General features: G+C 43.1%; 3 protein-coding genes across 3 annotated transcripts in view; all 3 read left to right on the top strand.

The window, feature by feature from the left end:
• LOC121003516 (zinc finger protein 208-like) overlaps window positions 1-16582 on the top strand; it is a 2651670-nt gene that overhangs the window by 228727 nt on the left and 2406361 nt on the right. The gene's annotated exons all lie outside the window — the stretch shown is intronic.
• Window positions 1-16582, top strand: part of LOC121003537 (zinc finger protein OZF-like) — a 1338071-nt gene that overhangs the window by 847967 nt on the left and 473522 nt on the right. The gene's annotated exons all lie outside the window — the stretch shown is intronic.
• On the top strand, window positions 252-11622 carry LOC121003542 (zinc finger protein OZF-like). Its single transcript, XM_040435444.1, has 3 exons — window positions 252-282; window positions 6559-6661; window positions 9695-11622. The coding sequence occupies exon 3, from the start codon at window positions 9757-9759 to the stop codon at window positions 11353-11355; it is 1599 nt and encodes a 532-aa protein (XP_040291378.1). The 5' UTR covers window positions 252-282; window positions 6559-6661; window positions 9695-9756; the 3' UTR covers window positions 11356-11622.

Here is a 16582-nt window from a genome sequence, read left to right as displayed (position 1 = left end):
TCTTTAGCTTAGCTCCTTTTTGAGGTGTAAACACAAGGGGGGTCCTTTACTATTCTTAACCCCCCGCCAACTTAGGGCTTTAAGACCAGCATTTAAAACACCGGTCTTAATAAATGTGCCCCAAGATGTATACCTAAGACAAGATGGCTGACCATCCGATCTAATCCTGATTCTGAAACCCCTACAGTTAAGGAAGAGAGATCAACACCTGAGAGATGTCCCAGTCCTCTTCTTCCACAGGATAATTCAGAAGAACATCACTATGTCCCACAGGATGATCAGGTAGATGGATATAAGGACATCATGATGGAGGATCACCGGCCCCTCATATCACCAGGTAGTAGACATAACTAAATACACATGTCCTCTCATTATCTATATGTAAGGAATGAATTCAGTCACTGGATGTGTTTCCTACAGTTAAAGAAGAGATAAGAACATCGGAGAGATGTCCCAGTCCTCTTCTTCTACAAGATGGTTCAGAAGAACATCACAATGTCCCACAGGATGTTCAGGTAGATGGAGATAAGGTCTCATGAAATGTTCCCTATGATCTGTAGAAGACTGTGAATATCTTGTGTTCAGTCTTGTTTTATCCTTCAGTATTATATGATTTATCCTTGTATTAATGAGATAGATGGAGATGGCAGGTTTACAGCTGACCATAGACGTTACATGTTGTCAGTATCTTCCCACTATTTACTCCCTGTAGAGACTTTTTAGATGGCCTTCTCTGTCAACTGCTGCAGATCTTTTGTGGTTGCACAAGGCCTGGACCATGCTCTACTACAAATGGTCAACCAAAGTTGTGCTCGGATTGTCAGCTTGAAAATGAACATCAGGAGATAAATGCATCATTATCTTCAAAGGTTTTGTAGTCTAGGGTGCAGTCTCTTGGTGTCTCCTTGATACAGTCCTGATCAAAAGTTTAAGACCACTTCAAAAATGGCAAAAAAATCATATTTAGCATGGCTGAATCTTAACCAGGTTCCAAGTAGAGCTTCAACATGAAACAAGAAGAAATGGGAGTGAGACAAAACATTTTTTGAGCATTCAATTTAATGAAAACAATTAATAAACTGAAACAGGCTGTTTTTCAGCTGATCAAAAGTTTAGGACCACACCTCCAAAAAAAAACTAACCCCCCTTCCCCCGCCCAAAACAGAAATCCAACTTCCAAACATGATCTCAGTAATGAGTAGCTCCGCCGTTATTGTTGATCACTTCAAAAATTTGTTTCGGCATGCTTGATGTAAGCGTTTCCATGAGGTGAGTGGGAACATTTCTCCAAGTGGTGAAGACGGCCGCACGAAGTCCATCTACTGTCTGGAACTGTTGTCCATTTTTGTAAACTTCCCTTGCCATCCATCCCCAAAGGTTCTCAATTGGATTTAGATCAAGGGAACACGCAGGATGGGCCAAAAGAGTGATGTTATTCTCCTGGAAGAAGTCCCTTGTCCTGCGGGCATTGTGTACTGTAGCGTTGTCCTGTTGAAAAACCCAGTCGTTATCACACAGACGAGGGCCCTCAGTCATGAGGAATGCTCTCTGCAACATCTGGACATAGCCAGCGGCCGTTTGACGCCCCTGCACTTCCTGAAGCTCCATTGTTCCACTGAAGGAAAAAACACCCCAGACCATTATGACGCCCCCTCCACTGTGGCGCGTAGAAAACATCTCAGGTGGGATCTGCTTGTCATGCCAGTAACGTTGGAAACCATCAGGACCCTCAAGGTTAAATTTTTTCTCATCAGAGAATAAAACTTTCTTCCACCTTTGAATGTCCCATGTTTGGTGCTCTCTTGCAAAGTCCAAAAGAGCAGTTCTGTGGCGTTCAAGGAGACGAGGTCTTTGAAGACGTTTTTTGTTTTTGAAGCCCTTCAGTCTCAGATGCCGTCTGATGGTTATGGAGCTGCAGTCAGCACCAGTAAGGGTCATTTGGATCCTCCGGCTCAGTGCTGATGAAATTTTTTTGGGTCTTCCACTTGACTTTTTTGTTCCATAACCCTCAGGATCATTTAAGAATTTACGAAATTCCAAATGACTGTCTTACTGCGTCCCACCTCAGCAGCGATGGTGCGCTGTGAAAGACCCTGCTTATGCAGTTCAACAACCCGACCACGTTCAAAAAGGGAGTTTTTTTGCCTTTGCCATCACAACGTGTGACTACCTGACAGAAAATGACAATGAATCCACATCTTTGCACAGATTTGGCCTTTTAAAGGCATGTGGTCCTAAACTTTTGATCAGCCGAAAAACAGCCTGTTTCAGTTTATTTGTTGTTTTCATTAAATTAAATGCTCAAAAAATGTTTTGTCTCACTCCCATTTCTTCTTGTTGCATGTTGAAGCTCTACTTGGAACCTTGTTAAGATCCAGCCATGCTAAATATGATTTTTTGCAATTTTTCAAGTGGTCTTAAACTTTTGATCAGGACTGTATAAGAATGGCAGTACCAAGATCATACCACGGATTTTATTCTAGCACATGTAGATGCAAGTCATCCTTCTTACTTGCATGGAGTATAATATAATATTCAGGGGCGTAGCTAAATGCTCATGTGCCTTGGTGCAAGAGTTCAGCTTGGGACCCTTCCTTCAGTGCTTTGTGGCCAGGGGCAGGGAAGCACATAGCCTTCGTGCTGTCTGAGGCGAAAATTGGAACTGCATCCCCTGCCCCATGCCAAATTCTTGACCTTACCCCTTCTCTCCAGCCAGAGATGTAACTTGACCTGCATGAACTTTGTATAGTACCGGTATCTTCTTATGTGGCACAAGGGTCTTTGGGCCCCCTCAGGCTCTTCAATTAAAAAATCTAGAGCGCAATATTTTTGCAGCATAAAATGGCGCCTGCGCTATATATTACAAATAATACAGGTGCCATTTTGACCACATAAAGCAGTCAAATTTTTAAGTTGAGAATGTTATATATTTAGTTCTTATTTATCATTAATGGCAGCCAAACTAAACCCAGAGGGGTCCAAAGAAGGGTTCACCCAGCTTTCACTCTCCCTGCCACTGTCCCTGCCTCTTTCTTCGCAAATGTCCCTGCCTTTGTCCCTTTCTCAGCCTCAGATCTGCCCCCCACCTCCATCAGCCTCAAATCACCCTCCTATCAGACCCCCCAGCCTACATCAGCCTCAGATCAGACCCTCCCCAGCCTTAGATCATACCTCCCAACCTCAGATCAGACCCCCATCAGACCCCCCCGAGCCTCTGACCAGACCCCCAGCCGCAGATCAGACCCCCAATAGGCCCCCCAGCCTCAGTGCACAGCATCAGGTCATAGTGCGCATCTACATGCACCACGTCCTGGAACTGTACGTGTCAGGACACAGCGTGGGGCCGGAAGAAGACCGGGGAAGGTGAGTACAGCTAGCAATACGCTTTTCTCACCTTCCTGTGCCTCCTGCATGCTAATGACCGCTTCATTAGCATTTTCACAATATGTTCTGGCAGGGGCCCTTGGGCTGCATACGGCCCGCGGGCCAGAGGTTCCCCACCCCTGTCTTACAGCTACGCCCCTGATAATATTGGAAGTTGATTATTGGAAAAGCTATATAGGATTATTTTCATCAGCACAATTTTCTAGCTGCTCAGATGCATCCATCCATTTTGAACCTTTGATTATGGATACCTGGTCATGTGATCTCTAGTCTGACCTCCAGTCTGAGGCTTGCTGTCTCTCTCCTGTGTGGCTGACATCCTGTGAACTACAAGATTACAGCATCATTTATCAGATCCCTCTGGAGAGCTCCCTCCCCACCAGCTACTCCTCCTTGTCTTCTGTATGTCCCTAAACATATCATGCCGCTGAAGATATCATCTCTACATTATCCATTACACTAGAAGAGCAAAGGTTTAGACTCTAAGGGCCCTTTCACACGGGTGAGAATTCCGTGCGGGTGCGTGAGGTGAACGCATTGCTCCCGCACTGAATCCGGACCCATTAACTTCAATGGGGCTGTTCAGATGAGCGGTGATTTTCACGCATCACTTGTGCGTTGCGTGAAAATTGCATGTTCTATATTCTGCGTTTTTCACCCAATGCAGGCCCCATAGAAATGAATGGCTCTCCTTGAAAGTCGCAAGCATCCGCAAACAAGTGCGGATTCGGTGCGATTTTTCACGCATGGTTGCTAGGAGATGATGTAAGTAAATTGATTAAAGTCATTAAACATGGTTATAAGGGTAAATAATAGCATTCTTAATACAGAATGCTTACTAAAATGTGGCTTTAGGGGTTAAAGAATAAAAAAAAAAATGAACTCACTTCATCCTGTTGTTCGCGCAGCCGGCATCTTCTTCTTTCAGGACCTGTCAAAAGACCTATGATGATGTAATCGCGCTCACCACGTGGTGAGCGCAGTGACGTCAGCGCAGGTCCTGCTGAATGAAGATAGAAATCTTCTATCTTCATTCAGCAGAACCTGTGCTGACGTCACTGCGCTCACCATGTGGTGAGCGCGATTACGTCATTAAAGGTCTTTTGACAGGTCCTGAAAGAAGAAGATGCCGGCTGCGCGAACAACAGGATAAGGTGAGTTCATTTTTTTTTTTTTTTTTTTTAACCCCTATAGCCGCATTTTAGTAAGAATTCTGTATTATGAATGCTATTATTTTCCCTTATAACCATGTTATAAGGGAAAATAATAAAATATACAGAACACCTAACCCAAACCTGAACTTCAGTCAAGAAGTCCGGGTTCGGGTCTGGGTACCACAGTCAGTCAGTTTTTTTATCACGCGAAGGCAAAACGCATTGCACCCGCGTGATAAAAACTGAACATCCGAACACAATCGCAGTCAAAACTGACTGTAATTGTGTACCTACTCGCATGATTTACCCTGATACGGACCTAATCCGGACACGCTTGTCTACAAGGGGCCAAAGAAATGATATCTTCTGCAGCATGATATGTTTAGGGACATACAGACAAGACATCTTTTGTTTTTGTATGGCAGACCAATTTTTCCAACATTCTTCCTGAATCCGATTAGTTTAGAGTCAATTTGCTCATCTTTACTCTGAAGGTATTAATTTCAGGGACTCGTTGACTAAACTTTAGACAATGAGTCCTTGAAACTAATACGTAATTGGTCTGCCATACAAAAACAAAGCTTATGCGATTTGTTTCAGATGAATCACTTGAAAGCAGTGCCCAGTGCGTTTAATGTTAGTATTAGCAGGGAAAACCATGAAGAAGGGTTTCCTCTTCTGTAGCACTTTTCTTTTCTCTTCTCCTTCTCGCTTCTGCCTCTTCGCTTCTTCCTTCCATCCTTCCTTCCTATGCCTTTCATAGTCCATTAGATCATTACATTAGCACTGTAGCAAGAAGGCCGGGTCCTATTGACACCTCCACGTTTTTTCAGACACCAGGCACTTATCGCCCTCCTCCATGGATATCCTCCTGTCCCAAACAGAAGCAGGGCAGAACATCGCTCCCACTCCCCCTTCTTCCTATCATGTGAAGCGTTGTCATGCCGTTTTAGAGCTGATCTCCCTGGGTGATAGTAGCCACATAGCCAAATACTTTCTAAAGGGCATCAAGCAGCAAACAACCGCGCTGGCCGTCTCCTCACCTAACTCCAACTGGGCAAGGTGGTCAGAGACAATTGCAGGAACATTGTGGCTGCTTTGTGTTAGGGAGAAATAACACATGCTCCCTGAATGATGCATGCGATAAATCTAGTCGTGCAGCGTTTGTTAAAAAAAAGTACAGAGGCTTTTGGAAAATACTAATAATAGTAATAATAATCATATAATATAATCGTAATCAGTTCTCACCTCTCCTGTCCTTTTACTATAGACAGTGATAATCAGGGTGTTCTAGTGGTGATAGATAATCAGTTCTCACCTCTCCTGTGTTCTCTCCTGTCCTTATACTAGGTACAGTATCCTAATGCCTGCAGTCATCCCAAAACTTCTAGATAGAACAGGAAGACAGCATTAAAGGGTTTGTTCAGGAATAAGTAACTTTTCACATGTGTCCGCAGCCTCTACTATGGAAAGAGTCATACGTACCTGCTACCCCTAGCACCGGTTATGTGTGCCAGCTCCTGTGTGTCCATCTTCCAGTAAATCTTGTTTGCTCCCTCGCCGGCACAGACATGGTCACCTGCTTTACTGCAGCCAATGACTGGCTTTACTGGTGATGTGTCTCTTGTGGACATGTTACCCCTGAATCCAGTCATTGGCTGCAGCAGAGCAGATGATTATGCCCATTCCGAGGAGGTAAATAAGCCACGGACCAAAAGAACTTTGTCTTATCGGCTTCACAGTCCTGGGGCGGCCAGCAAGGGCAACAAGTGCACAAACAATGTAATGTTATATACACACAATGTAATGTTAGGGATGGAATATAAGGGCTACTCTCCCTGCATTGCAAACTGGTTGGAATAACAAAGCAATCAGATTGGATTTATACAGGAGACCTGCAGATATTTGGGTCAGATAAGTCCTGCTGTCCGGTCATTCTTGGTCGTCTTTTCAGGTCATATAAAACCTTCCACACGACTTCTCCAACCGTCTGATGACTTCTACAATATTTCTTTCACAGCTTGTGAATCCAGGTGAAGATCTGAACAATATTAATCCCCCAGAGACATATGTGAAGGGAGATGAGCAGAGTACAGAGGACATTCCTACAGATAACCGCCCAGGTGAGTAGTGACCACCAAGTAAAGCAGAGAGGTCTCTAAGATTCTGCTTATACAAATAAAAAAAATTGATATATTGTGCAATGTGGGAATAATGATATTACAAATATTATTATTATTGATGAGTATATATGAAAGTATAAAGGAACAAAAATAATATCACATACGGAGAGACTTGTACACAATAACAATTACTAATAATTACTACTAATAATAAAGTTACTCCCAAGACCATTTGGTAACTAAACCACAAATTGCTATCCCTCTACAGTACAGTGCAGTTACTATACAGAGGTCTTCTCATGTCTCTCCAGTCCCCGTCTTTGCTCTGACCCCTCCAGGTTTCCTCTTCTGTAGCACTTTTCTTTTCTCTTCTCCTTCTCTCTTCTGCCTCTTCTCTTCTTCCTTCCTTCCTTCCTTCCTTCCTTCCTAACAGCCAGTCCTAGCATAGTCTAGAATATGGCTTGGACACATCTTTTTGGTTCTTCCTTATGGTTTTCTAGCAATTTCCAGGTAACTCTTGAAGACTGATAGAAGCAGCTGGAATGTTGGGATTTTCCAGCATTTTCCTGCCCCACTAGCCATGTACCACCTACTGGACAATTGTCAGCCACTCTTTAGATAATTGACAACTACAGTACCTTTGATGCTAATGGCCCGTGTTCCAGACAGACAGGACTCGCTCACACTGGCTTTGAGAGGACAAGTATAGGCTCTAATTACTAGGAAGTTGCTGAGAACAGGATACCAATACAATATATGGCTTACATCATTTTTCTAAAAATTCTTAAAAATCTGTATTAATCTGTATTTCCTACATGTGCATAAATAAATTCACCTACACGCCTTGACATGCTATCAATGGGGTTACACCTTTTTACAGCGGTCACTAAGGGGCCTTAGGCTAAGCCGCCGTTTTTTTACGGCTGCCCGGTCTAAGCGCTGCACGGGTCCCCCGTTCAAAGGGGAGTGGGATCCCCGCTCGCACAAGAGAGCCGCGGCCCTGCTCTAACAGCCCGGACTGGCAGTAGTGCCAATCCAGGCTGTTTAACACTTTACATGCTGAGGGCAATGGCGCCTGCCGCATGTAAAGTGCTGACAGAGGGAGCGGACTCCCTCTGTCTCCCACGCCGATGTGTGTGAAGGCTGGCTGGGGTCTCGTGTAGGCCCCAGACTAGGCTAGAGTAATTTCCAGCAGGCTGCTCCTCTCTGGCGCAGCCTGCTGGTCAATGTCAGAATAGCGCTGACATTAAAATGCAATTCACTATAGGGATAATGCATTGCATTTTAAAATCATTTAAAAAGCTGTCTGTTATAGTCCCCTTGTGGGACTATTAAATGGTAAATAAAATAAAAATAATTTTTTCAATAAAAAAAATCCCATAAAAAAAATCACACTTTTTTTCCATTGAAAATACGCTTTTCAATGAAAAAATAAAAATAAAATCTCCTCCATATGTTTGGTATTTCCGTGTCCATAACGACCCATACTACATAAATATTACATAAATTATCCCCTGCGGTGAACGCCGTAAAAAAAAAAAAAAAACCAAACAAACCAAATTGCTAATTATTCTTAGTTTCCGCGGAAAAAACTTAATAACAAGCGATCAAAAAGCGCCATTTGCTCCAAAATCAAGCCCACACACAACTCCATAGAATGAAAAATAAAAAAATTATAGCTCTTTGACCGTGACAATTAAAAAAGGAAAAAAAAACGCTTGGGCAGTAAGGCCCAAAACAGGCTGGTCACTAAGGGGGTTAATGATGGTCTGAGGAATGTTCTGCCATGCTGAATGCATTTGGGCGAGCAAGCCATCAAGATCTGCAGTTTATATCTAAAGGTGCATTTACACCAACCGATCATCTGATAGATTTTATGACCAATCATTGGTCAGATGGCCGTTGGTATCTGGTGGGACCTTCCATCGCCCTTTTGTATCAGTATAAATGGTGTCAGTGTGCAGTATAATAAATCTTTTACATTAATTACCAAGTAATACTGGATCACATATTATTTAACATTCCCTAATTGACTTTTCTGATTGATCAGAATTACACCTGAAATTAATTTCAAGAAATAGTTCATCTGTAGTGATAGAATTTTCATTATCATTGGATGGTGTTTATATATGAATCGCAGGCACTAAATATTAATCCACAAAAAAAAGGAAGATTTTTTGGAGCGTGCCATCCAGTTTGTTTACTTGAGAGTGACAGGACTGTGCTTCCTACTGTCCATTCTACTCTCCTCCCTCCGAGTCCAGCTGCTGTATCTGTCATCCATTATAGCCCAGGTCTCATTCCCCGGCCTGCACTCTCCCCAGCAGCAGGTGTGATACAGTGATGTCATTGTACCTGCTGGGCTGAGAGGCAGAGCGCACAGACCTGAGATAATCCCCCGGCCTGTGCGCTCTCCTCAGCTCAGCAGGAGAGATGACGTCATCACATCACGTCTGCCGCTGGGAAGAGCATGATGTGCTCAGTGTTACTTTTTTCAAAGTACAGGAACCTCACTGATGTAAAGGGTACACTAAGGGACAGTACTACTGCAGGAGGTGCCCAAAGGGGCATAGTTGTCGGGCCACTAAGGAGAAGCATTATTGTAGGGGGCATAACTATTGTGTGGGGGCAGTAAGGGGGCATAAGTACTGTTTGGAGACATAAAGGGGGCATTCTTCTGAGTACACTAAACGGGAATTCTACTGTGAAAGAGACTCTTAGGGTAGATAACTATTGTGTGGGAAACTAAGGGGACATTCAGCGCCTCTTGTCCAACGCTAGGAATTGTTTTATTTATATGTATTTAAAATGACTGGGTAAAGGTTGCAGAGAATTTGCTCAAGGTGGGGGCCAACCTGGCCTAGTTATGCCCCTCGGTCTACTTTTAGATTGTGATCTTTTTGGCCACCACTGTTTTAGTCAGTTCATTCTTGTATTTTGTGCCATACCTTTATGTGGATTTTTTATACTGAAATGCAATAAAATTTCAATAGAATTATTATTTAATAATAAAATGTCTTTTGTTCTTGGCAGATGACTGTACCAGGAACTTAGAGAAACATCTGGTATCTTTGGATTTTGAAGAGCATGCCAATATGAAAGATATATCTTCATCCAATCACAGCAACAATGCATCATTTGATTCTTTTAAACAGGTCCGATCTTCTGATTCATCACAGACTGTAACACAGAATGAAAGTCACAGAAGAGGTGCTAAACATCCAACAGCACATGTAAATGAGAAGCCATTTTCATGTTCAGAATGTGATAAAAGTTTCAACCATAAATCAACTCTTGTTATACACGAGAGAACTCACACCGGGGAGAAGCCATTTTCATGTTCAGAATGTGGGAAATGTTTTAGCCAGAAATCAGCTCTTGTTACACATCAAAAAACTCACAGAGAAGAGAGGCCATTTTCATGTTCAGAATGTAAAAAATGTTTTAAGCGTAAAACAATTCTTGATAAACATCAAGAAACTCACAGAGAAGAGAGGCCATATTCATGTTCCGAATGTGAAAAATGTTTTAAGCAGAAATTTGCTCTTGTCGTACATCAGAGAAATCACACAGGGATGAAGCCATTTTCATGTTTAGAATGTGGGAAATGTTTTAACAATAATTCACATCTTGTTGTACATCAGAGAACTCACTCAGAAGAGAAGCCATTTTCATGCTCAGAATGTGGGAAATGTTTTAAGTATAAACAAGCTCTTGTTACGCATCAGAGAATTCACACAGGAGAGAAGCCATATTCATGTTCAGAATGTGGTGAATGTTTTAAGCAGCAATCAGCACTTGTTTTGCATCAGAGAGTTCACACCGGGGAGAAGCCATATTCATGCTCAGAATGTGGAAAATGTTTTCAGCAGAAATCATCTCTTGTTATACATCAGAGAAATCACACCGGTGAGAAGCCATTTTCATGCTCAGAATGTGGAAAATGTTTTAGGCAGAAAATAACTCTTGTTACACATCAAAAAACTCACGGGGAAGAGAGGCCATTTTCATGTTCAGAATGTGGAAAATGTTTTAAGCTGAAATCGGCTCTTGTTGTACATCAGAGAAATCACACCGGGGAGAAGCCATTTTCATGTTCAGAATGTGGGAAATGTTTTAACAATAATTCACATCTTGTTGTACATCAGAGAAATCACACAGGAGAGAAGCCATTTTCATGTTCAGAATGTGGGAAATGTTTTAAGAAGAAATTGGCTCTTGTTGTACATCAGAGAAATCACTTCGGGGAGAAGCCATTTTCATGTTTAGAATGTGGGAAATGTTTTAACAATAATTCAAATCTTGTTGTACATCAGAGAACTCACACAGAAGAGAAGCCATTTTCATGCTCAGAATGTGGGAAATGTTTTAAGTATAAACAAGCTCTTGTTACGCATCAGAGAATTCACACAGGAGAGAAGCCATATTTATGTTCAGAATGCGGTGAATGTTTTAAGCAGCAATCAGCACTTGTTTTCCATCAGAAAGTTCACACCGGGGAGAAGCCATATTCATGCTCAGAATGTGGAAAATGTTTTCAGCAGAAATCAGCTCTTGTTATACATCAGAGAAATCACACCGGTGAGAAGCCATTTTCATGCTCAGAATGTGGAAAATGTTTTAAGCAGAAAATAACTCTTGTTACACATCAAAAAACTCACAGAGAAAAGCCATCTCCATTCTTAGCCCTTTAGTGACCTCTCTTATGTATTTAGTTTTTTTTTTAATTCTTTTTATTGAAACATTTTAAATTTTGAAAACGGGGACAGAAATGAAAAAAGGGGAGGGAAATATACCAAGATTTCTGGAATTATACATTGTTTGAAATAGTCCATCTATATCATGAAGCAACTGATAAAGATGGGTTTCCAGCAATCAGCATATTAGAATATATAGTAACATAGTACGCAAGGCCGAAAAAAGACATCCGTCCATCCAGTTCGGCCTGCCATCCTGCAAGTTGATCCAGAGGAAGGCAAAAAAAAACTGTGAGGTAGAAGCCAATTTTCCCCACTTTAGGGGAATAAAAAATTCCTTCCCGACTCCAATCAGGCAATCAGAATAACTCCCTGGATCAACGACCCCTCTCTAGTAGCTATAGCCTGTAATATTATTACGCTCTAGAAATACATCCGGGCCCCTCTTGAATTCCTTTATTGTACTCACCATCACCACCTCCTCAGGCAGAGAGTTCCATAGTCTCACTGCTCTTACCGTAAAGAATCCTTTTCAATGTTTGTGTACAAACCTTCTTTCCTCCAGACGCAGAGGATGTCCCCTTGTCACAGTCACAGTCCTGGGGATAAATAGATGATAGAATAGATCTCTGTACTGACCCCTGATATATTTATACATATTAATTAGATCTCCCCTCAGTCTTTTTCTAAAGTGAATAACCCTAATTTTGATAATCTTTCAGGGTACTGTAGTTGCCCCATTCCAGTTATTACTTTAGTTGCTGCCTTGTTTACAGGAGTCCAGAACTGTACACAGTACTCCATGTGTGCTCTGACTAGTGATTTGTAAAGTGGTAGGACTATCTATGCCCCTTCTGATGCAACCCATTATCTTATTCGCCTTGGCAGCAGCTGCCTGGCACTGGTTTTTGCAGCTTAGTTTGCTGTTTATTAAAATTCCTAGATCCTTTTCCATGTCAGTGTTACCGAGTGTTTTATTTAGTATGTACGGGTGACTTGCATTATTCCTTCCCATGTGCATAACTTTACATTTGTCAGTTTTAAATCTCATCTGCCACTTATTTGCCCAAGCCTCCAATCTATCCAGATCCCTCTGTAGTAGTATACTGTCCTCTTCAGTGTTAATTACTTTACACAGTTTAGTGTCATCTGCGAAAATTGATACTATAATAATAGTATGATAAAGAAAAAACATAAAAAGGGGAGAGAAAGGGAAGGTTAAGTTTGAAGAGCACCCAAAGTACCTTTTTAAAGAGGAGATAATGTACTAGGAGGTATGCTGGAATGGTTTAACTATCTCTGAGATTTCTGAGGGGATGAAATGTGTGGTCAGAAAAGTCTTCGATTTTCGGAAGAATTTAGTAGCAGAGCTCTCTCTGTGCCTTTTTGCCTCGATCTGATCATACCTGAACAGTGTCTTCAGTTATCAAATCACTGTTGATATGTCTGGCATTAAGGTGGAGAGCCAGTGGTGTAATACTACTATTTTGGCCACCAGCAATATCGAGTGGAGGAACAGAGGAACATTTTGAGGGCGAGTAGCTTGGTGTGTTGGAAGGCGCCTGATCGACCATGTCCGTGCGGTCCACGGTGGCGATCCATCAAGCCTCTTTTTTGCTGGCATTGAGGCCGTGGGACCCATCCCTAGGGGTGGTGATCGCCACCGCCTCTTGCTGCAACGGGAGGTCCGGTGGATCATCAGAACCAGCGCCATGGGTCCGCACGGCTTAAATGATAAAAATGACATGGCAGTATTTTTATGAATAACCTGCTGATTTATCCGCTTCCATATCTATTTATACCCATTTTATGCATTTGTAACTTTTTGCCGTGATGTTGACACTATGTCACTATGTTACTTTGTTGCTCATATACTTTGTTGCCCTGTGTGTAAGTGCACACACAGTCAGGGCTGGTGCAAGGATTTTTGCCACCCTAGGCTAATTTTGCCGCCCCATTGACTCCGCCCATTGACCACACCCCTTTACCCGCCCCTTTTTCAGCCACCTATTGCATGCAACATTTAACTATAGTCGTGTACCCTGTGCCAGTCTATGGTCATGTACCCTGTGCCAGTCTATGGTCATGTACCCTGTGCCAGTCTGACTATGGTCATGTATATATAATATCCAGCTATTGTCTGCCACCTAGTACCATCCCAGTGATGCCAATCACTCTGCGCTGTTCAGCAGGTTGGCACACCAAACATGAGCAGTGCCACCTATTCACTGCCAGGCGCCATTCAGCCACTGTCTGAAATCCTGTGCCACCAGGGCAACATAAAACAGTATGCTGCCTTGTGCCCTCTGCCAGTCTGGCACTGTCCTGCACCCTGTACCATTCATAGCCCTTTAGACAGTCTGTGCCACCTATTAGGCTCCATGTGCCACTGCTGGACACCCTGTGCCAGTCAGAATCTATGGCCCCTAGTCAAGCAGCAGGTGTGCCCTGACCCCTGTACACAAGTGTGTGCCACCCTGCTGCCAGTCACTGTCCTGCAGCCTCTGACATCCTAGTGCAGGTTGTCAGAGTGCGGTTGCCAGAGGTGCTCACCTGGTTCTGCTCCTCGCTGTGCTCCAGGTCCACATTGCCTTGGCTCTTGCCAAGATCATGTGTCTTCGGCGCGTGATCCCGCGAGACCCACCTCTGGAGGTCACTGGTCTCGCGGGATTGCGCGCCCGAAGTCAGGGCCGCTGCAAGGATTTTTGTCAACACAAGCGAATCTACATTCTCCCCCCCCCCCCCCCCCCATCATTTCACATTTCTGCCCCTCATGATTCATGTCCATTTCTTACCCCCCATGTGCTAATATCATAGTGCCATCCTCTCCACTTGACCCCTAATGTGCCAGTATCAAGTGCCTCTCTCCTCCCCCCTCCATGTGCCAGTATCATGGAGCCAATAGCCCCCCTCCCCCGTGGCAGTAAAGTAACAGTCCGGTAGTTAAAAAATAAAAAAACACTTTCAGAAAAGTTTCTCCTGGGATTCGAACTCTCAACCTTTCACATCAGAGGCAAGACATTTACCCACACAGCTATGAGCACTGTATAGCCATATCTAGTAGCTCTAGCCTGTAATATTATTTTACTCCAGAAATACATCCAGGCCCCTCTTGAACTCTTTTAGTGAACTCACCATCACCATCAGTTCCATAGTCTCACTGCTCTTACCATAAAGAATCCCCTTCTATGTTTGTGTACAAACCTACTTTCCTCCAGACGCAGAGGATGTCCCCTCGTCACAGTCCTGGGGATAAATAAATGATGGGAGAGATCCCTGTACTGACCCGTGATATATTTATACATAGTTATTAGATCTCCCCTCCGTCGTCTTTTTTCAAAAGTAAATAACCCTAATTTTCATAATCTTTTAGGGTACTGTAGTTGCCCCATTCCAGTTACTACTTTAGATGCCCTCCTCTGAACCCTCTCCAGCTCTGCTATGTCTGCCTTGTTCACAGGAGCCCAGAACTGTACACAATACTCCATGTGTGGTCTGATTTGTAAAGTGGTAGAACTATGCTCTCACCACGGGCATTTATGCCCCTTTTGATGCAACCCATTATCTTATTGGCCTTGGCAGCAGCTGCCTGACACTAGTTTTTACAGCTTAGTTTGCTCTTCACTAAAATTCCTAGGTCCTTTTAGCCAAAATAATAGGTGAAATTTGGGACAATGAATGATGCGATCTGGGAACCTGGAAGAGGCTGGAAAATTAAAGCCATATATGGCATTATGCATCATTTTGAAGTAAGATTCCCACCATCTCTCATTTATGACACAGGAGCGAACTTTTGCGCACCCTTCCAGGATTTTGTCGCTGATCTCAGCGTCCATCGTTATTTGTTCCCATTTGTAGAAAAGCTTGGATGGTAAAACTTTCGTGAAGTTGCCGGACATGGCTCTTTAAAGGTCCAAAAGTGATACTATCCGCGGAGAGTTTCCCACAATATTATCAAAGGTGTTTGTGAGTGCTTCTTTAGATAAGTCACAAACTTTGTGCGTCCAAAATCCTAGCACTTGAATTACATGAAGAAAGTGAGAGTCTGGTAGTTGGTATTTTGCCTTCAGTTCCTGCGGAGAAAACCTTTGTTTCTTCTCCACGTGCATCAGATTTACCGCCATAACTATCCCTCTGGATTTCCAGTCCTCAGATAATCTTACATGTTTTCCTTGAGGAAACTCAGGATGATTCCAAAGCGGCTTTTTTAGACTGAGTGGGGAAGTCTGAATGCTTTCCTGATATCTTTCCATGCTACCACTGTATCTCTTATCAGTACTGAGTTCTTGACCTCTGGGGGAGAGCAGCCAAGTTGGAATGTGGGCAAGACACCAGGCCCCAAGGAGCCACTAGGTTCCAGATCTTTGTTGGAGATGTGATCTGTGTCATGAAGCTTGTCCATAATCTGTCTCATGAGGCAAGAGATGTATCCCTGTACGTTTGGAAACTTCACTCCTCCCTCAGGCTTCCATAGCATCAGTTTTTGTAGGGATATCCGGAGACGCTTCCCCGACCATATGAATTTAGTGACAGCTTTATTGAGGCCGTTTACATCTGTATGTTTTAACAGTATTGGGAGAGTTTGGAGAAACTCGTCATTTTGATCAAATGGCATCGTCCGAGAAATGACAAAGGAAGTGTGTGCCATTGCTTTAGTTCCGCCACTATTTTCCCTATTAGTGGCGGATAGTTTAAATTGTACAATGAGCTAGGAAGTTTGCCTATTTTCACCCCCAGGTATGTTATACACTGCTCAAAAAAATAAAGGGAACACAAAAATAACACATCCTAGATCTGAATTAATTAAATATTCTTCTGAAATACTTTGTTCTTTACATAGTTGAATGTGCTGAAAACAAAATTACACAAAAATTAAAAAATGGAAATCAAATTTTTCAACCCATGGAGGTCTGGATTTGGAGTCACACTCAAAATTAAAGTGGAAAAACACACTACAGGCTGATCCAACTTTGATGTAATGTCCTTAAAGCAAGTCAAAATGAGGCTCAGTAGTGTGTGTGGCCTCCACGTGCCTGTATGACCTCCCTACAACGCCTGTGCATGCTCCTGATGAGGTGGTGGACGGTCTCCTGAGAGATCTCCTCCCAGACCTGGACAGTCTGTGGTGCAACGTGACATTGGTGGATAGAGCGAGACATGATGTCCCAGATGTGCTCAATTGGATTCAGGTCTGGGGAACGGGCGGGCCAGTCCATAGCATCAA

This window comes from Bufo bufo, chromosome 6 (assembly GCF_905171765.1).
Source record: "Bufo bufo chromosome 6, aBufBuf1.1, whole genome shotgun sequence".
NCBI classification, from domain to species: domain Eukaryota; kingdom Metazoa; phylum Chordata; class Amphibia; order Anura; family Bufonidae; genus Bufo; species Bufo bufo.
Note: the sequence above shows the minus strand (reverse complement) of the source record. Positions and strands in the feature narration are given on the sequence as shown.